The 22901-nt window shown below is 39.5% G+C and overlaps 1 protein-coding gene across 3 annotated transcripts in view; it reads left to right on the plus strand.

The window, feature by feature from the left end:
- The window catches only part of ntrk3b (neurotrophic tyrosine kinase, receptor, type 3b), a 214734-nt gene that overhangs the window by 144912 nt on the left and 46921 nt on the right, over positions 1–22901 (plus strand). For all 3 annotated transcript variants that reach the window (XM_084928310.1, XM_084928319.1, XM_084928303.1), the window contains one exon: positions 19948–20136. In XM_084928310.1, the coding sequence (XP_084784436.1) occupies positions 19948–20136 (189 nt within the window). The remainder of the gene's footprint in view (positions 1–19947; positions 20137–22901) is intronic.

The following is a 22901-nucleotide window of genomic DNA, read 5'->3' on the forward strand; positions in this document are numbered from 1 at the left end:
CTGTGTCAAGGTCTTCAGATTGCAGCTGATGCTTCTGATTGCGATTGGAAAGGCTGTGAGAAAAAGCAATTATTTTTATATTTATACACATAATCTTAAAAAATTATGATCCACAGGAACCATCCTTCTGTCACTGTCAGCTGTTTTTTTCTTGCATTATTTCAAAGTAGAGCCATAGGCAACTCTAGATGCTTTGTTTGTTCGAGGGATATATAGCATCCTCACACATAATGCATTTAAGCGCTTCGCTTTCCTGTTGAAAAGCCTTTTGGAATCACAATTAACCAAGAATCAAGCACAGCACTGATAATGCAAGGGAACAGAAAAAATGTCTATATGAGAAACCTTTCCAGGAAAGCAGGGAGCCAGCCCTACCAGGAGCTGAGTCCTGGCCTTTCTGGCTTACATAAAGTGGACGCAGCCAAAGCCAAAGCAGCAATGGCCGGTTGCTGATTATTTCAAACAGACAGAAATGAAGGAACTGGATGGCTCCTCTTCCCTCTTTAAAGCTGGTGGAAGTGGATAAGCCCCTGGTGTTATTCACAGTCTCCCTCTGACATCTTCTGTTGATGTTTATTTAAATGGCGCTCAGATCTGTGTGGAAATTGTCCCATTGCGAATGCCCAGCAGGACGCAAAACAGCTGGGCTCTGGAAGGGAAACAGAGAAAGCCAGAGAGAGGGAGAGAGAGAGAGGAGAATTTCTGAAAGGACAGAGAGAGGAAAAAATAAGAAGAGGGGCAGAAAACTTGAGGGTTTTATGTAAAGGAAGGGATCTGTGTGAAATGTATTTTGTGTAATGAGACGCCCCAATTCTGCTCTTTCAAACAGCGTTACCTGGAGCTGGAAAATAAAAATCTCTTCTCCTGCCCATCCCCCGTGGAAACGGCTGTACTCGGCTTACAGCGAGCCTATCCTCCATTTCACAAAAACACTCCGACTCTGTATTTTGTCAGATTTAGACATTGCGCTGGTCGTCAAGAGGGGGTGTCATTTCAGAGCTCCTGCTAAAAGATGGCTGTGTCTTTTAGGACATACTGACACGGAGCGTTAATAATGTAGCTCTGCTTTCTTCAGACACAACCAACCGGCTATCAAAAGAAATGTCCCTTCACTCAATAACCGGCTGCTCTCTTTTGTGCTGTATTATGTTTCCAGACTCAGTGGGGTTTGTTCCTTCTGCATGAAGGTGTGGGACACCCATTTCGCTCTTATAACATGGCAACACTGTTGTCTCTATGTGATGAGCATCATTTGACAGTCCCCTGCCTCAGCATCCTCAGCATCCAAGTCCATTTACAGCCAGCTCATTCACTTTATTGCCATCCGCTGATGGCAGCACTTTGAAGTGTGCGCTAAAGAAGGGTGGAGTGGGGGTGGAGGAGGTTTAATTGGCTGTATTAGTTGATTTGCTTCTCTTTCTTGTTCTATGTACCCCCCAGTCACAGTGAATCGGATTAGGCGACCTACATTTTATTTCTTCTTTTTTTCCCCCTCACATCTTGATTTGGAGCTTCAAGTTTGTCTGCATGTCTTTCTTAGGTTCCTTTAACGGATCCTAGTTTATCTCCAAAAGATCCTCTCAAAATAGGTTTTACTAGATTGATTTGTGTGAATAAAAATCTGATAATAAGACCCTGTTGGTGCCCAAGTCCATGGTCTTCTGTGTTTCCTCTGACATGTGTTAATGCGGGCAACAGGGAAAGTTAAATATGGCAACTTCATCTTTATGCACATGACAATGATTGACAGCTCGCTGTGGGTAATGATGTGTTCCGTTTCACAACATGTCTCCCACAGCAGTTGCCCTCGGAGAGGTTTTGATGTTTGTTTTGTTTGAAATGCCTATATGCTCTAGCGTAGCATCTCCTGCTGTATGTTTGGACCAGATGAAGCATCTGTGTGGGGAACGACAGTCAACGCAATCACTTTAAAGAGTTTAAAGAGAATTTATGGGGGAACAAAGTGTCTATGTGTAATTTGTTGCCCACTTTCTGCCTATGCAACCCTGTGACACTACAAAGTCTTATTTATAATATTTCCGCAATGAAAACTTGATATTTAGTATTTTGTTGAAAAAGTGTAACACTTTTAGATTTTGGTTATTTAATTTTATTAGTATTAATAATATATACACTAGTAATTTATGTACAGAAATTATTGTGTCATTTTAGGAATGTTAAATATTTGATGGACATTATTACAGTCATCTTTTTTCCAGGGTAGAAGGCGCACTGCCAGAAAAACAAAAACAAAACATGAGTGATACAAAAGTGAACCGTTAAACATGAATAACATTAAAATTTATACCATATTTTTAACTGAAAGAAGTCATATTTGTATTAAACTAAATTATTTGTATTAGACCAAATGAACACTTTATTTAGTCATACTCAAAATAAAGTCAGTTTTAGTTTACTAGTCAAACTAGGACTGAAACTGATTGTTTCTAATCGGTGTAATGACAGCGAGTTTCCTTCCTTTGACTTAAAAACTTCTCCTAAAGGAATATTTAATGTAATCATTTTAATTGCAGCGTGTCACACATGCCGTAATATCAAACAGAAACTGATCCGTTTCGGCTTAATTTAACAGCTTAGAAAACTCTTAACATAAAAAAAAGCTAAGAACCACACAGAGTACTTAATTCAGGATTTGCCAGCCTCATATTAAATTTGAAGCATTATGTGATGTGGAACTCTGACCTGAACTAAGGAAATTGTGAAGTACAGCTCTCCTTTCTGTGTATGCAGTAGTACAGCGTTCGGGTTCAAATGTAGGGAGGTTGATGTTACAGCTAACCTTGGCTATGCGCCCTGCATGGCTGCCCCTGTAAGCTATCAGTCTGCTGGGAGTCTGACTGAAATATTAAAGAGCCTGCTTGTTCGCCTACTGTCGGGCCTCAGCATGAAGCAACCAGGCTGTAGAGAGTAGTATATGTCACAGGTACAGTAGAGCTGTAACGGATGGAGACCAAGGTGAAACAAGAGCGCAAGATTATTCTCAGAGTAATGGATATATTACCATCAATCCTTTGATATATTTACCCATCTATCTATACATTTGTGACTGACAGGACCTCCCTTCAGTGCGTCATGTTTGCTGCTGAGGAAGGAGGACTAAAGTAAAATACTGCCAGGGTATAAATACATCCTGCTATTATAAAAAGCAATGCCCTTGCAGCGGTGAAAAGAAGTTGGAAGTCACCTCTTCCTGTCATACATCACTGTACAGCACACCGGGCCTCATAATGTAATAAAACACTTCAGCACAGTTATCCATATTTGTCCAATGCCAATGTTCAGTGCCAGTGCAACAAGTACCGTGCCCTTCATGTAGCTATGTAGAAAAATGTAAGTAAGATATCAAGGTCCAACATTCATAAAGGTTTCTATTTATTTCTTGTCTGATTTTTCCAAGGAAAAAAACTTGCATTTGTATTAACTCATTTCTAAGTCTTTTCCAACATTTAAGCAATGTTCAGTTTTTTGAAGAAAAGCAATGAAAGAAAGCCCCCGACTTTGTCATCATGTAGATATAAAAACCTCAAAGTGTTGCTTTTTTAATATGGGCTTGACAAAAATCTTTGCAATGCACTAACATTGGAACAACAAAATCGTACCCTTTCAGTAAGTTTTAGGTCAATAGGAGGTCATCCTTATAAACAAAGGTTATGTGTTATTTCTCAGAAGAGAGGACCTAAACACAGGAGACTGGGAAAATGTATGAAATCCAAATCTTGATGTTATTTGAGCATTTTCCTGGATGATCCTGTGTTACCTTTTCTGGACCCCATCATCACTGGTGCCCTCGTTACAACAGCAGATTGTATCTATTCAAATGAGTAAGAGGACTTCAGTGTTAAAGCATTGTGGCCAGTGTTAAGTCAAAGTATTGTGTGCTCAGTTACTTTGTGATGTACCTTTACAATGGTAACTTATTTATGTGGATAGAAAACATACCGCAGACCGCCTTACATTTCTTTCATAATGAATTGATGCAGTCACTTTTCAGGAATGGAGGAGAATGGGTGGGGGAAGTGTGAAGGTTGATTTGCATTCATGTGTCATGGTTAGATTTGCGATTAGAATGACTCCCCTCGCTTCCCCACTGTGCACATAAACACACTTCCCTGCCTCCTCCTCCTCTTCCTCCTCCTTCTCCTATGCCTTCACCTCCCGGGGTAACAAATCTGTTTGGTCCTGAACCCTCCATTGGAGGGATGCAGTTGTGAAAGAACCGAGGCAGGAATCAAGACCCCTGAGACTAGAACCATGAACAAGGAAAAAAGAGGCAGGGACAGACAGAGAGAGGGAGAGAGAGAGGAAATAAATGATGTGAGTCTTTTTAAAAACTGCTTTTAAGTTATGATGAAACAGCAGTTGCTCGGGTAAAACATGCTGATAGAGGAATTTAGGTTTTGATCTATTGCTTTGGCTGTCATTCTGAAGGCAATCTATGTTCTTATCAGTATTCATATGGTTGCACAGATAAACTTCGGCAACATGTTTAACATCCTGACAACAGGCTATTGAGTGCAGAGAAAGTAATCAGGAAAATTGTTTAAAGAAAACAAAGAGCAGCGAGTGCATGAGAGGAAGGGAGGGTGGAGAGAAAAACAGAGAATATTGACACTTGACTGATATTTCTTAGTAGGATAGGGATTTGATTAAATGCGTATAACTAAGTTTGGGTAAATGCTAGAGAAATGGGGTCTGATGCCACAAAGTGCAGAAAGTGTGGTTAACAATGACCTTAATGTGCTGCTTTCAATTAATTTTAAACTGCTGTTAGAGCGTTTTCTTCATTACCTTAACCAGCTGGAAAAACCTATAGGTGCTTTTCTAAGCTTGTGCCACGTTGTTCTGTTCAGCATCAAGGTCTAAAATGTCTTTGTCTGTCGTGAAATATGTGAGCAGCTATTTAATGGAGACAATTCTCTGAGGATGAATGTCCTCAACTTTGGAGAACCCCTGACTTTATTTTTTCCAAGCCACTGTTCCTCAGTGGATAAATCCCTAAAGAGTTTAACTTGTCCTCATTTGTTTTTGTAATCTGCTTCACTTCATAACAAGGTTTACATTTGTAAATAATATCTTATTGGCCTGAGTAGATACCCTCGACTTCTCATCACATTTATAGTCCTGACAATCATTTTATTCTAATTTAAAATGAATGAATTGGCATGATACATCATACACAAGATTGAAATAGTATTTCACCTAAACCAAAATGTATCAAGACAAATATTAATAATAAGTAATAAGTCAGAGTGAAGTACAAATAGTGATGTCTTTTCAGTCAGTTTGCTGCAGTTGGGCAAAACTGTTTATAAAATATTTTGCATTTTCTGTTTGCTTTTGAAAAAAAGAAAGAGGAAGCTGCAGAATGGTTGTGGGAAAAAGCAGTATGAATGCAGGATATAAACCATTCATATCATTCAAAATAACTTCTGTTGAACTTTGTGTTTAGTTAAATGTTAGCACAGGAAGACAGTAAACTAAGGTGGTAAATGGTTTAGGCACAATGCGTCCTGTACCTCAGTGTTGTAGAGATGTCAAAACATGAGTCTGGTCCACCATCATGTGGTCGCCCCATCAGAGGATGATGTCACCTTTTTCAAACATTCACTTAAACTGATATTCACAATTCTCAGCATTTTTATGATGGTGCTTTAAAATGAAAAACAAACTAAACAGTGTGTTCGCAAGGCGGCATGGAGCAGTACACCATTTGTAGAAGTGTCATCAACCTGTAGTATCAGGTATGATAGGGCAGTGGTTTTCAAACCTTTTGTGGTTAAGGTGCACATCTATTCATATCTGCATAAAATAAAAAGGCTATCTGCCATCTGACAAAGCACCAATCCTTCTGTTGATTGTATTGTCAGATGAAAGCAATTCTAACCTATGATACTTGCAATTTTGTGCTCTGAAGTAAACTCCGCTAGCATATGACTTGCTGCCATAACCTTATCAGATATTTTCCCACAGTCCAGATGACTCATTTTTATGCGGATATTTGTTTTCCCATTCCTTCTTTAGGTTGTGGGTCACACTAGCGATAATTTGGTTTTCTCCTCTCTAGATAGTGATCTGTTTTCCACCCTCTGAAATTTTGTTACCCTCCTTGCTATCATTGGGGGCCTTTGATGTGTCATACTGAAATAACATCCACCACATGGCAGCTGCGCAAGTGTCGCAGAAGATTTTTCTTTTTCAAGTGAGAAACAAACACCTCCAAAGCAGACTATTATACTTAACTAAACTAAAACTATGTGTTAAAAAATGCCAACAAAACCAGCCTGAAGACACTTTGGTGCATGCTGTAAGTTGTCTATTTGTCCTTTCATATTTCTTTTGAAGCTCCTACATTTTGCCTTGACAAATGCTCCCAAAGTATAATAAAAACAAATAAAACTGAAAGTAATAAAAACTTAAATAAAACTTTTTTTAAGAACCCAAGAACGAAAGTTGGTTTTCTTTTGTTTGTTTGCTTCTGTTTTTGTTTTGGGGTTTTGCGGAATAGTAAAATAATAGTAAATCTGTCATTATTTTATGCAGTTATAATGATGTATTGTTGATCCCACAGCACACCTAGACTTGCCTTACAACACACCACTGGGGGGAAAAACAGCATTACACTGTACACTGTTATTCTTTTTTCTTTTTCTTTTTTTTTTTTGTTCGATTTGCTGGGTGGTGTCCTGAGACTTCTAGCTACCGTTTCAGCTACCGTACTCAGATATACACACGTTTCTACTACATTGTACTGTCTACAGTGTATGTGCAGTGAACTGTTCATGTTCCATGTTTCAGGCAGTTTTTTTTCCTCTTGGGAGCACAGTCTTGCTACCTATGCAGTTATAAATAGTAATAATAAATCAGAAATCATTTTGGTTTAATACTGCATTTGAACTGATTCATTTACTTTTATTTCTGTATGTCTGCTAAGAAAACCGCTAGCCAAGTTTTCACTACATTTCCCCACATTTAACAGAGTAAAGAAATCATAATCCTGTCAGCCCCTGAAACTAATAATTTACCTCTGTGCTAATCCCTTCACGCCTGAAACACTTGTTAGCTATAGAGCGACATTTGCATGCAGAGGCTGCACCAATAGCACTGATGTACACTATCATCAAGCAGTTTTGTGGCCCGCAGTAGCTGAATGTGGCTTCCCATCTCGTTTGTGATTTACATGCAAACTCTGCCAGATGCTCAACGCCGGAGAATCGTTTTATATTCTATTGCCACGACAAGAAATATATCCATCTAGTGCCGGGTTACTGCTCTGCATATGTTTGTACTGTATGTGTGTGCTGTTGCCTTTACTTTACTGCCGAGTTTATGATGCAAACTGGTCTCTGTAACAATGCCACCAGAAGCTTTTCATTTCTTTCTGATTACATTGCAATGAGAGAAGAATGAAACCCCACACAGAGTGGCTCTGAATATCTCCCCAGATTACAGCATGTTTGGTTTTCAATTTGAGTTTGGGTGCATAACGTGTACTAAAATGTAGGTCCGGGGTTATGGTAAAGATCCAGCCTCTGTCATGGTCATAAATCAATGAAACAGACTCTGGACAGCTCGGTTACTGGATGATGTCATTTTCCATCACTTTTCAGACTTGTGCAAAATTGCTTTGTCTGTCTTCAGGGAGCTTACAGGGTAATGTGTTGTCAAAGATATAAAAGCTGATAGTGCACTGTGGGAACAGAGTCAGTATAGCAATCTCAGTGTTTTCTTTTATTATCATTCTGAGCATCAAGACCACATATATACAGCAACACAAACTGTAATTGCTTCACTGCTGTGTCATTGCAGATAATGTTTGGTGTGGTGTTCCAGAGGACATGCGTACGAGTGGCTTCAGATGCGATGACTGATAGGTTTACAGCAGATTTCCAATGAGTGTTTATTTCTGTCTCGACTCAGACGTCCTTCCCATCAGCGTTTGCCGTTGTTTATACCACAATAAAGAGAGAGTACGTCGAGCTGTGTGAGGTGACTGTAAATTGTCGGTAGCCCATAAATTTCAGCGTCCTAGCGCTCGGCCACAGCTGGTCACCATCAGCTGAAGAAGCAGCGCTTTTCATACTATGGAGGCTGCTACTTTGTGAGAAATGGGGTTACCCCGAGTTTGTCTCCGCTGTACGGCTGTCACGTGCCCACCATGCTTGAGTGGGAGGCTGAGTGAGCAGGTTGAGGCTGTTTGTCAGAAGAGCTATTTAAATGTCTTCTTCAGTGCAGCAAGGGGAGTTGTCATTTGAGTTTTGCACATAACTGCAAGGCTTCTTCACACATTGGTGACATTTGGCAATTAACTGACCTTTTCGTAAATCTTATGCTACACTCACTGTGTAGTGATTTCCTCATTTGGCTGATACTAAGCCAGCAGCTGCAACATCATAACAGTAGCCGGTGGTAGTCCTGTTTGGCTTACAGTGAGTCCACTTAGACGCTGTAATTAAGAATGTGTTAAGACATTTGCTGGTTGTGCTGACAGCAATTAACCTGCCATATAGTCATAGTGCTGAATAGCAAATGACCAGCTTTGATGGATTCATGAAAAAAAGCTTTGAGCACCATGACAGCCAATATTTATGTCCTGCAAACTCACAAGTTTGCCTTGATTTCACACTTTTCAACCCTTCCCACGTATGTATTTAATTTTCTTCAAATCCATTGTTAACTAAAAGCGAACCCTTGCCTCAGTAAGTTATCCTTCCTGTGTTCTCTTGTTCATTTTACATGTCCTCAAGTTAATTCCAGTCCTAATTAACTACCTTTGAAAGGAATCTGTGTGATAATTACCACAAGGAGGTGGAACGGAAGCAATCACACTCTGCACAATTTATTCCCCACCACAGGGAAAACCCCGCAGAGTCACCTGCTGCCTCTTTTTTTTGCTTGTCCTGAGAATCACCTTCAGCTCTCACTTTTGTTTTTAGGGAAACAGAGACACAAACAAATGGGGAGGGGGGGCTCCAGACATACCCCTCCTGCTGGTTTACTCTGGTCTGGTATATTTGCAGAAATAATTGCTACATTAAACACAGAGTGAAATCGCAAGTTGCAAGTGGAATAAAAGCACTGAGAAGGTAAAACCAGAAAAAACTCAGAGGATGTTTTAAAGACTAGCTCAGACAGGGGAGAAAGAAAAGGATTAATAGGAGGTTGACATGTTAATGACATCTTAAGACACCAAAGGGGAGGATGGTACCAACCTGGTCACTGTGGACAAGTTGAGTACAGAGACACACTAGCAGCCAAGCCTTCTGTGCACAGAGGAAAAAAGCAAATAACAACAGTAGTTTAAAGGATAAGGCTGGTGGCATTTTACATTTAAACCCCCTTAAAACGCCACTACCAGCGGTGTGTTTGTCTCACTACTGTCTGAGGTCTCTCCCCAGTCTACATCACTCTCGCCTAAATGCACTTGTTGCACCTGAAGAAGCAATCTTTTTTAAATTCGGTCCCTAATGTTGATTAATTGTTAATTGTTTTAAAAGTCATTGTCAACAATAGAACGGCCCTACGCTGTAGCAAAAGTGACTGAAATTAATTATTTTCATCTACTGATTAATACAGATAGGTTGGTTTAGCATTACAGGCCACAGAACAGTGTATGTGGGATGGACTTATCATTACTGTTGCACAGGTCCATAGTAGTGATGGAGCATATCGACCTGTGCAACAGTTGGTGTGTTTTTAGATTTTGGATTTTGTGACACAGACAGAGGAGCTACATTAAGTGATTGCTAAATTACAGACAGAGCTTGTTATTGTTGTTGCCCTTGTGTTTTCATTGGATTTAAGAATTGTACGATTTTATTTTTTTTTTTTTAACAAATTTTAAAAAGGTTACAGGTAAGGGGAGAAATATCATTTTTAATTCTGATACTTTTGCCAAGAGTGTTTTTCTGGTATGCAGCTGCGATTTGTATAGCGTGTGGTTGGGGCTTCATATTTTCCTTTGAATCCAGCAAAATGTCACACATATTTTTCCGCTCAATACTCTGAACAGACTTCACACCGCTGTGGGTAAGAGCAAGGCTTTTCTCTGTTGGAAGAATGTCGCTCCTCCTTCTGAATTTTCTCAGCTCAGAGTGAATTAAGTATTTTTGAGGAAATGGAAGAAAACAAACATGTTTTTGCCAATCTGATGGAAACATGATGAAACAAAAATTTTAATCTAGAGTATTTGCTAATATGACAGAGAAAAGAAGCTGGATGAATACTTATGAACTCATTTTTCCTGTTGTAATTTCAGCTACACATAGTTATTCCCATTCTCAGTGACAGTCCAAGCCAAATATGTGTTTTTACATTATTGTTCAGTATTCTGAAAAAGCTTTCAGAGCTTGGTTTTTGGAATGTACAAGGAAAGTTAAAGTCAAATAGCTCTGCTTGGTAAAAAAATGAAAGTGTAACATCATAAGTTATAGTCACAAATGATGTTTTCTGTTGAGAATCTTTTGTTTGTTTTGCTTTATTATAATATATAAAGAGATAACAGAAAATAGTTCTTGAACAAAAAGTTTCTCTTACCAAAAAAATTTTTAGATAACGCCCATGATGTGGGTTCAACTTTGTCACGATTTGCAAAGGCGAATCATTGGGAGAGTGTGAGGAGTCGACCCAAATGCAGGCAAACGGAGATGAAGCTGGAGGATAACAGAAAGAGAGCCTTTATTGATGGCTGAACAAAAAAATCAACAGCTGGAGCAGAGAAAACGAGCCAAAACCTAAACTGGGAAAACTAAGCGTAAAATAACACAAACCTGAAACAAGAAACTAGAAACACCTGGAAATGCGAGGAGCGGAGAGCAGAGGTTACACTGGGGATGACAAGCAGACGCACCGATGAAGAGCAAATGACAACACACGCTATAAATACACAACAGGTAACGAAGGGGGATGCACAACAGGAGGGAGACACGGCTCGGATAAATCTGACATAGCGAGACACAGGGAGTAAAGGACCACAACTGTCAAGGTAAAACAGGAAACACACAGGCTGAACTCAAGACACGTAAGCTAAACACAATGGCCCTTCCCATGAACAAAGAGGAGGCACGGAAACAGAAGAGAAACCTAAAACTCAGGGATTATAAACGTAACACAAACAGAAAACCATAACTCACAGAGTAAAACACAAAACACTGGGTTGCAGACCCAGGACTGTGACAAAATTTTTTATTTATCGATTTTAGTCATGTTTTCTGGCGACCTACTGTTTTAATCCTCTAACTTTATTTATGTGATAAACCACTCAAAAAAAACCCCACACAAACACACAGCACAGCGAGGAACAGCTGTTATTTTTTGCCATTAGGTGGCTATACATTTCTTTCCCTGTAGCTGTTGCTCACTAGCATATATGTAATGACTGAATGGCTCCCCCTTGTACCCAACCTCTGCCCTGCTAAATGTGTGGATACGAGTTTGTGAGGCTTCATAAGGCCATGAGGTGGAACGAAAAAGCTTTCACACCATCAGCGATCTTTTTTGGTCGTGTTAAAAAAAGGTTGGGGTTCAGTGTGATTATTCTTACAAGGTGACAAAAGCCTGGAGATGGAAGCCGACTTGTGTTTGAACATTTACAAGTTCAAAGGTGTGAGTATGCTTTTGATTCATCGCTGACGCCCAGCACTTGGACAATGCCTTAATTTACGAGTCCATTTCAAAACCCAGGAGGACTAGGCTGTGCTGTCTCTGCTCGAGTAGAGTAAATCAGATTGGCTTCTAAACTCTGAGAAACAGATGATGCAAATGTCACACTTGATCAATTGATTTGACTGAATTAGCTAATGTACCTGCAAACCGCACGTGAACATAAAACATCTGCTGTACCGCCCAAGCTGGGATTGTGGGATGTTACTGCGAAGGAACATTGAGTAATGTAGACCTGAGTGACATGTCTTCTGCAGGGACACATTTTAGAGAAAAGAGAAGGATATTGGCTGGAGAAACATATTGGCTGGAAAAAGCTCGAAGGATGTGAGCAATGAGATTTATCTAATCTTCAAACCGCGGCATGCCACAGTGATCTAAGACTTTTCCAGAAGGAGTCCCATGACAAACTGATATCTGTTACTCTGAACGTGTTAAATGATTTTTTTTTTGCCACCAGTACCATGTCCTTTGATGATCAGTTGCATTCTTGCCGACTTGTGTGTCAGAGGCTCCATAGCTATAGAGTGATTTGCAAGTCTTAGATTCTTCTCCATCGTGAAAATTTTTTTTGCATCGGGCCTTTTGGAGGGTGTCTCATCGGTCATAAGGAACTGTCTTCAGAGACAAGAAGAGCAAAAAGTCCTGCAACAGATGGTGTGTTCCCTGCAGAGCCCTGATCTCATCATCATAGAGTCAGTCTGGGAATACATGAAAAGGAGGAAGAGACAGAGGGAAGTTCTCTGAGCTCATTGAGAAAAAAAAAACCTTGAAAAACGCAAATATAGGGAAGAGAACAACTGCATGGTTTTGGAAAGTATCCTCACTACTAACTCACCACATATGAACATAACTCACCAAATATATGTGTATATAAATATGAGCTATCGATGGTAATTTATTTTTTTACAGATAAGTTTTATACATTCTTAAACATCTTACACTTAATTATTTTCGTTCTTGCGAGATCTTCTTGAGGGGAATAAACACATCAGTGCTCTCAAGTTGACGCAGTAAATCTCAAATCACTTTTACAGTGGAACCCCGACTTACCAATACCCCATTTAACGAAAAATTCAAGTTACGAAGGCACTTAACGGCAATATTTCTGCCCGTGTTACAGCAAAATGCCCGCGTAACGAAATCCGCTGGCTCTGATTGGCTGAGCCCAGAATGCCCAGGATGCCCACAATGCCTTCCGAATCATGTGACAACCCCTTGGCTTTTGTACTTGCCCTTCGCTGTTCCACTTGAACGAAGTATTGTTGTTGCAGTTAGCAATTAGCCTATAGCCTATCGTTCACTCAAAAGGCGCGATGGGTGCTTCGACTTACGAAAATTTTCGACTTACGAAAGACCCTCAGGAACAAATTAATTTCATAAGTTGGAGTTCCACTGTATTTTTTTTTAGCTTAGCATAAAGTCTGTGAGCATAAGGAACAAGTTAGCTCGGCTCTGGCCAGAGGTAATAAAATCCATCCTAACATTTTATTATGCTTTGGTTTTTGGAAGGTTTACAGAAGCAAAATATTTTATGTTACTCTTTTTCAAGGAGGTGGTACAGGTAAAAAACCCTGGACAGCTATTTCTGCTTGCAGTAGAAACTCTATTAGAATAGAATAGAATAGAATAGAATAGAATAGAATAGAATAGAATAATCCTTTAATTGTCCCACAAGGGGAAATTTGGTTGTAACAGCAGCCAAAAAGACACATATACAAACAAACAGTACACAGGACACGGAACAGAAACATACACAATTTTTCTTACATATTTACATTAAGGACAATGGTTACTATATACAGAGTACTGTACAGTTATTAAATTAAATAAAAATAAGTACAGGTAAGAGGCAAACCAGGTTGTAGTGCGAATCGGTTAATTAACTTATTGCAGTTACAGCATTGATGTAAACATCGATGTTTGTTGGGAGCAGTTCTGATTGTACAGTCTAACAGCTGCAGGGAGGAAGGACCTGTGGAAACGCTCCTTCATGCATCTAGGATGCAGCAGTCTGTCACTGAAGCAGCTCTGCAGTTCAGCAACATTACTATTCTATTAGTAATAGAGTACACACCTTTGTCATCAGTATTGGATATTCCTGTTAGGTCATGAGTTTTGTTGTGCTACTGTTTTTAATCCTTAGTTTATATGTTTTAAGTTAAGCTTTTAGTTTAGATTTTGATTTCCATTTATGGCACTTCTGAAATGAAGTTTCTATATAGCATTTACGGTACATTATTTATGTCTAATTCCTTCTATTTAGTTTTTTTTTTCCTCTTGTGTTTAGTTACTTTTACTTCCTGTTTTAATTTTTATTTTGTGTCTGTTGTGTCTTATCTTCAGCTTTACTTCAGTGTATTGTTACGTTCTTGGTCTAGGAGTGCATTGAACGCAACAAGAAATTTGGCCTCCACTCACGCACCACCCATGAAAGAGCTAAACAGAAAACACAAAATTGCTAAGCAGCCATTTATTTACATCAGCAGTGAGCAATGCCAAAATAACAAACAAAACTCCCTAACCGTCCCTACACTTCCCAATACAAAAAAAAAAAAAAAACCAACCAACAGACAATTCGCTTACCTAAAGTGAAAAACAGGAGAAAACTGAATCAACAGAAAAGGCTTCTCACCCCTACCAGGCTGCTGTAGTGAACAATATATAAGATAAGATAAGATAAGATAAGGTAACCTTTATTATTCCCTCGCGTGGGAAATTTGTTTAAAAAAAAAAAAATACACAATGAAAGAGGTACAACAAACTACTTTAGCAACTTTACAAATCTATTTACAGCTATTTACAACAGCAATGCTTTAGCGCCAGACACACACATCAGGTTATACTTGCTAATCAGTTAACTACGTTTTTAGGCAAAAACACTCTAAGTAACAACAATCGGAAAACACAGGCTATCTGTGGGGTGGTGGAGAAGGGACCAGGTGGTTGTCATCTGGTGGTTAAGTACTGGGGTAATCAACCAAGTATCCAATCCCAGAACACCCAACTACCCAGCAGGCACTGGACTTCAATAAGACACACCCAGGTGTCCACACCTGAGACAGAAGAAAAAAAAAAACACAGCCAACCTCTGGTGGGAGGAGTCACACATAAATCAAACAATTACAACACTGAATCATAACAGTATGATTACCCTGATTATGTTCAGTCATGTCTCGTTTCCCGCCTGTTTCCACTTCCCTGATTATCCTTGTGTATATATTGTCCAGTCCTTCCCTTTTGTCTTAGCATCTGTTTATCCACTGCACGTGTTCCCTGCCTGTTTCTGGATTCTTTTGCGTTTTTCCTTGAGAACTGTTGTGTTTTTTCTACACTGACATCAACCTGATAAGATTTGCATATTTGTTTACAACTAGTTACTACTGTTTCCATGTGCTGTATTTGGGTTATTTAACAATTACAGGCCCCAGTTTGTTAGTTAATTCCCTAATGTATTTACAACCTGGTTGTATGTCAGTAATTATGTTATTATGCGATTTCACTGGTCGCTGTAGTCAGTTGAGAATAGTTTAACTCTGGTTTTACTCTGGACCCGGCTCTCTTGAAGTTGCTGAATGTCGTAGACTTTCTGTTGTTCCCAAGTCACTCACTTTTTTTTGTACTCGTAATGTGTTTATACGCCAATCTGCAGTTAATCATTAGTTAATATTAATTCCAGCTCTTTTCCATGCTGTCTCTTTTGTTCTGTCTCCCTCCCTAACAATGTGTCAGTGTAACATGTCATTCACGACAAAATATGCAGACATTATTTTGAATAAGTTCAGAATTTCCCATTTTCTATACAAGACAATACTGTCCTGTGAAATTAACACAGCGCACAGCTATGTAGTACTGTGCTAACATGAATCCATCCATATATCCAATGTTTCAAACTGGATGATTAAACATGGTAAAGTCATTGGTTTTACAGTTCCACACATCCCATCAAAGGCTTCAAAAACAAGATTTCAGAAACCAGCTATGTCCACCTTTTATACTGTCTATGATCTGCACAACAACCATAACAGGACCAGAGAAACAGGATCCTCATCTTTCAAGCTTTAGTTACTCTAGTCATGACTGCACAAAAATTACAGGCATTGAGTTGTAACATTCAGCTGGAGAGAAAAAGCTCATACTGCTGCATCATAATTACCACACTAACTGAAACAGAGTGGTCATTTATTTTCTCATCTACCTATATTTTACATCTTTAAATTGATACAAGTATCCGACTAATTTCAGGCTTGAGATACACACAGACAAATGATTGCATTAACTTGAGGAACTGACCTTCAGAGCCAGTGAGATACTACGAAAAAGATGAGACATGCAAAAGAATGGAAAAAATAGCTGAAAGTTGGCTCATTTCATTTTCCAGTTCTCCTGAATAAATCAAAGTTGGTTTAATAGAGAGGAACCTTGCTCTCAGATAGACATTTCAGGGGAAGATGTCCGGTGCCCAATTCCATTCTGTGCACAGGCAACGTCTCAGATGATAAAACCCCTCTCGGATGCCGTTGGGCCTTTTCATCACTCAGGTAACATAAATGCAATTTTTAGGGTGTTCTCAAGTCAAGAAGTCCAATTTCCCCCTCACTCCTCAGAAAACCTTCATCTAGCAAGAAATCAAGGGGGAGGTTTCTGTGTAGTTTGAAGCACTGTGGTTTGGACTGAGGCCAGGCTTTCCCCGAGGCCTCATCGATCTGGCACCAGACTCTGATCAGATGGGTTTTCATTCCATTTCATATTGTATTAAAAAGCAGAACATAATCCAGGGATCCTTTTGAGGCATCTTCTTTCATTTTTAAAGATTTAAACATGAATCATAACGATTTTCTAGGTAATGATTTTATTTCAAGTGTAGTGATGTTTAAAGCGGTATACTGCACATATATCTTTGTGCCTGTGCCGTGTAACAGAGGGTCAGAGGCATCAACTGAGATTTAGTGTGCCACCTGTTCCCAGTGGTTGGGTGGGTAGTTGCTGGCGAAGACCTGTGCTCTGCTGTGCACATCTCTGTAATAAAGCAGGCACTCAGGTATGAAATCCCTGCAATGAGAATAAATGTTGTGAATAAATTGTTGCTCGCATGTGTCACTTCATCACATGCCACCTCATCCCCATCTTCCTTCCACTCAGGGTCTATAATTTGATATGCCTGGGTCTTGATTACTATTTACAGTGTTGTCAAGGTGAGCAAAAGACTCAACATGGAGTGTAAACAGATTCACTGTCACCGCTTCTCTGAATCAGCTGCTGTTGACTTTATTTCCACTCACTGTTTCCTTCGCTCCCTTCATTCCCTCCCTCTTCCTTTCCTCATTCCCCGCTGAAGATTGCAGTTGTCAGAGCTCCGCGTTGCTTTCGGCATAGCAGTGATAGAACAGCAAACTGCATCACATTGGCTTACAGTAAATCATGTCAGAGTCTTTCTATGAATTTTGATTAAAGAAAGGGAATTATGCTTGGTATTGACAGGAGTGTGTTGTATGACAACATAAATTCTAAATTCAGACGGCGTCGGTAGTCGGGCACTACCTGTGTTGATAGTAATTTCTTTCTTTATTTTTTATGCATTTTCTGTCTCCATTTATCAAAAATCTTCACACGGTCACTATGACAGAAGTCAGTGAGGGATATGTTGTGCATCATGTTCCACTGCTTTGACTTTTCTTCAACTTTCTTTCACATTCAACTAAACTGCAATTATATTTTAAAGGAAACATAACTGCATCCACAGTGAAACATTCACAAATTTGAAAAGTTGCGAATATGTTACTGCCAAACCTTTTGTTTACTAGCAAATATAATAGTTTCATACAATGTCCTCTAATCCAATAGCATTAATTAATGGTTATGCTTAGCCACAAATCACAAACTGTAAAAGAAATTGTTGTCCTCTTAAATATGGTAATAGATCACAATAATTTTGAACTGAAGATGTTTGGGAGGAAAAACTCTGAGTTTTTTTTTAAATAATTTTCATAGCTCCATTTTTTTTCTAGCACCCAAACCACTGAAAAGAACAGTTCACATGACTCTGTGATACTGAGATGCATTATACATAAAATGTTGCTGGACATTACCTCATGTTTGCTGTCTTTTTCAATGTGTTTCATATCACTTAGAAGATTGCACAAGGTGCTTACTAAAAGCAAAATAATCTAAAAGAATATGGAAACTAAAGAGGTGGCTGGCTTTGATTGTCTTTGGCTTCACACTTGAACCCAGCGGTCCCAAACCCCCGGGCCGGTCCATGAGTTGTTTGGCACCGGGCCGCGAGAGTTGAGACTCAGGTGTGAAAATTATGATTTTCATGGTCTTTATCGTTATTTTTTTATCGTTAACTCGGCGTCCCTGGGTCTTTTCCTGTGAGTTATGAATAAATCTTTTATTTTTTTTTATTGGTACCGGTACTGGGTTTTTTTTGTGGTATTTATCCGCAACACCTTAAAGGCCGGTCCATGAAAATATTGTCGGGCATAAACCGGTCCATGGTGCAAAAAAGGTTGGGGACTGCTGCTTTAACCCATCTACATTGGCAGTATCATTCCTCCTTTGTTCTGTCATGTTCACAGTTGTGTAAAGTTTGGCAAAGTCATGTTGGTCTTTGTGTAACATCTAAAAAGAAATTCGAACATGTTAGTTTTGGGTATTCAACCGTGATTGAAACCCATCCAGGCCTGCCATAACAGGCTAATATTTAGGTTTTGGATATGAAGTCCTTTTTGCCTTTGGATTGCCCATAAATCACCAACAAAACCCTGTACTCTGTACTATGCTATGCATTTCGGACACACGTTTTTATAGTGCTATTGTCAAAATGGCTCATTTTACATTTGAATGCACAACACAAAATGACTGCGGCTGCACACAGTCTTTTTCAGGGGTCACCATAAATGCTTGAATTGAAGGGTTCTGGACTTAGATGAGTCTTCTGGATGTGAAGTGAAATGTCTTCAAGAAAGAAAGAAGTCCAGTCGTTTGAGAACCTACATGACACTATTTCAGGGGTCACGTTTTCATCCAATTTATTTTTCATCTCTCAACTCTATATAGAAAGTTTTTTTCCCTCCTGGAAGTGGAAAGTTTTCTGAGCACATCTAAATAAGATCACTGAGATGGCCCAGGAAGTAAAAAAAAAAAGAAAAAATCCCAAATATATTGCAAGAGAGGACATGTGTGGGGTGAAATACTGAAGATCTGACATCTGTAGGTTATCTTTGCAGGCATGAACCTGTTACCTGTCACTGAGACAGAAGGTTTTCAGGTTGGGAGATAAATGCCGTCAATGTTCTAGTCTGAGAGCTGTGAGATGCTGAGATGTGTAGGAAGTGTTGCTGTTGAGCTTTGGATGTAGGAATAAAATGCTGGTTAGAAAACGTGAAGTCTGCAGATCAACTATTTAAAAACACTGTAAATGTGTGTTTTTGGGCAGATTTTGATCAATCAATGTTGAATTGATAGTTTTCCAATGATGGATATGAGTGACCAGCTGAAAATCCAAAACTGGATTTTGACATACATGCTAGCAGCTTCAGGAAATAAAACACCAACAAAACGCACCCGTTTTATATGTAAGTTAAACAGGTAAGCTAATTTTTGAAGGAGGAATAAATAAACTGAGTTTCTTTTTCTCATTACAGAAGATTTTTTTCATTTGAGCCCTTAACTAAAATTTAAACAAATCCCCAAACAATTTAGTTTTTACCCATTTCCAGCTGTCTAAATGTCAGAATTGCTTCTTATCTAGCGTTAGTCATTTGGAGTATATACTGGGTATAAACCATTTTTCTATAACAAAACATAAATAGATTTTTTTCTGTTCATTTATTTTGTTTTGAATTAGTTAGAAAAAACAACTTTAATTTGTTTGTATCTATATCGCTGCTCCACACTGGGGTAATTGTGGGTATATGCCAATAAAAATATGAAGTCATGTTTACTGCAACTGCTCTTATTTTCCCTGGCTGTGCCTGGACATAAAAACAACCTCCCACTTTGAAAATGTTACTTTATAACTGTGACTCTAGTAAAAGATAATTTACTGTACATGCATACTGTGTACTTCATTACCATATCTAAGAAACAACAACTGCAGCAACTCAGTCTCCACCCAGAATTATTATTATTATTTTTATTTATTTATTTATTTTTTTAATAGAATACCTTAGGAAATTGTATTTGTGTCTCACCAAGTATATTCACAGTTTAAAAAAAAAAAAATGCGTTTTGGAAGTAAGTTTTTCTTTTGTCTCTTTCCAGGACCAGTAGCTGTAATCAGTGGTGAGGAAGACTCTGCTAGCCCTCTTCACCATGTCAACCACGGGATTATTACCCCCTGTACTCTGGATGCGAGTCCTGATGCGGTTGTCATAGGGATGACTCGTATTCCTGTAGTGGAGAACCCTCAGTACTTTAGACATGGACACAACTGCAACAAGCCAGCCACCCGTAAGTCCTTCCAGTGTATCTGACAGCAGTTTAAAGTGCCAGTATCGCCTCTGAAAAAATCTTCTGCTCAATCTTCTGTAAAAGTCACAACATCAGCATCGAAGCAATGCTACTTTTTACATGGAGTCTGAATGAGTGCAGTCATATTGAGGAATAGATATGAACAAGATTATAACATTCTGAGGAGATTTTTATGTGTAGCATTGGCTAATTACCAAAAAAGGCTAGGACACAATACTTAAATATGTTCAGCCTAACCCGACACTTCATTCAGAAGCAGCAGGTTTGATTGAAAAGAGAAACTGTGCTGGATTTTTGGATAACATCATAAGCAGAATAAAAATCTGAGATCACAGAGCTGCATTGCATTCACACCGAAGATAAGATAAACCAGGCAACCGAAGTGGGACGTGAGGGTCTAATTCACATGTGCATCATACGCAGCTAGAGTCTCGCAGTTTATTTTAGATTCTTTTTAAACTAGTGCTGACAGGCCTTAAACAAGGGCTGACAGCATCCACATGGCCACCATTATGGTGATTCATGCGGCACATGTTTATAGTTGTTCCAAATGGCCAACCATGCAGCACTGTAGTGCAAAGGTAAAAACTGTCACCTCACGCGTTCTGGTTTGAATCTGGGGGCCACCTGCGGCCTTTCTGTGTGAAGTTTGCATGTTCTGCCTGTGCGTAGGTTGCTTTTCTCCTTGTACTTCAGCTTGCTCCCACAATCCAGAGATATGCATGTTAAGTTGACTGGTGAGTCCAAATTTGCAGTGTGTTCACACCTCTAATAGACAATGTTTAACCCACATGCAGTGGGCACAGGTGACATGTGGGTTAAGGTTCTTTGCTTCTCTGAGTAAGAAACATCATTTCTGCATATTCCTCTATCATAGTGCTATCCCTCATTACTACCGGCTACCATTATTACAAATTATATTGCAGCGTTTTTCTAGGATCTGGCTAATTAAACTAAAACTGCAGGGCACGTATGAAGCAGACAGAGTGCCGCAGCATGTTATGTAGTGTAAAGAAAAGAGCAGCATCTGGTCAGAGAGCCAGATATCAAACACCACGTCTTTATGAGGCTCTATGAGGCTGTTGTACCTCCATTATAATTAGCTGTGTATCTTTTCAATGAGAATTGCTGAGACCCTCGGGGCAAAGGTATAATTTAGATTCATCTAGAGAGTCGGCATGATCATATTGTGTTTGCATCAGGTGGCATGGTGCCAGGCATTTCATATAGGGCCTGTTTAGCAAAATCCTCCTTCTGTATATCAGTGACTGCCGTTCCAAAACCCTGAAAAAAAATATCACACGCTTTCCCTCGGGAGTCATGTTCCAGGTTGGAGAAAGACAACAGTACTTTAAGGCCTAATTACTCACAATTACATTGACTGCTCAAGAGAATCAGCAGAAAACTACTGTGCCAACAGCGAGCCTCAGCCTAACGCCTGCTGCTTTTATTTGAAATGATACCAGTCAAACCAACCAGATTTAGTTAGGAAGCAGGAACTCTTCCTGTCTGACAGTCCTGTTCAGCACAGATTTACATCATTTACAACTTGGTTCAAAATGGCTGCTGGACAGGCTAACAGAAGTTGACTTCTGACTTGCAGCCAATGAGAATGAAGGAAATCCCATTTAGAGGTGATAAATAAATGACTGGTCTTATGTATTATGAATTGCATGAATTGTTAATGTCTAGCCAGTGACTGATTTATAACATCTCACGCCTTGCACAGGAGAGCTGATCGGGAGCTAATGAATAAATGACAGTGGGCACAAATGAAACTTTCTCTCAATCACCGTGCACCTGGAATTGAAAGTCACACCATGAATGAGCGCCATGACAGCTTCGACTTAGTCTTTACTGAATGTTCTTCCTCTCAGTGCGCAGTTCCCTTTGTTCTTTTTTTCTTTTCTTTTTTTTAAATTTAATTCTGTGTGCATGCGTTAAAAAATAAAAAAGAAACCGTAGGAAATGAACCCTGAATTCATCACAAGGTCATAATGGCCGCTGCTTCCTGCCATCGGCTACAAAAACAAAATGGATCCAAACGGTTTCTGCCTTCGCCGATCATTCGCTGAATATGAATGCATTCTTTACCCTGAGGACACAGGGAGGGGAAATGTCTCTGTGTATCCATGTCTATATTTGCAGCTAGTGTGTGTGTAGGTCTATGGGAGTGAAAATTAATGCATGGATCTGAATGTATGCATACTCCTAGTGTGGTTTTTATGTACCAGGAATTTGCCGCATGTCACCTTAGTTTTCTACTTTCATCTGTATAATTGATGATTGATAAGCATCCCAAGTCAAGGGTCCCATAGGTGCCCCCAAGGGCCTTCCAGGTCCAAATTGTCTACCTGGCCGACTTATTGTTTTGCACCTTCACTTGCCAACACAAGAGCTGCACTCAGCTCAGATACAGCATAGCTGCTTTCTGGTACTCGGCCACTAATCCATAATGTATTCATTCATTTACTTGAAAGCTTCTTATCCAGGAGAATAGCTTGCTGCCTGGGTGTCTCTGTCTCTCTCTCTCTCTTTCTGTCTTTCACACATACACACACATACATCCATAGTTCAGTCTAGCAATAGAGACGCTACCTAACACATACATAAATTTAACACACCCATACTTCTCCTTACCTGTGCCCATCAAGAGTACACTAATGTGCTGGTCAGTCCCAGCCTGCTTCTGCTACCTCTGGGTGATTTATGGTGTCCCTTGCTGTCATGCTGTGTGCATTTTG

This window comes from Perissodus microlepis, chromosome 1, assembly GCF_051167445.1.
Source record: "Perissodus microlepis isolate ML-2025 ecotype Zambia chromosome 1, ASM5116744v1, whole genome shotgun sequence".
NCBI lineage: Eukaryota > Metazoa > Chordata > Actinopteri > Cichliformes > Cichlidae > Perissodus > Perissodus microlepis.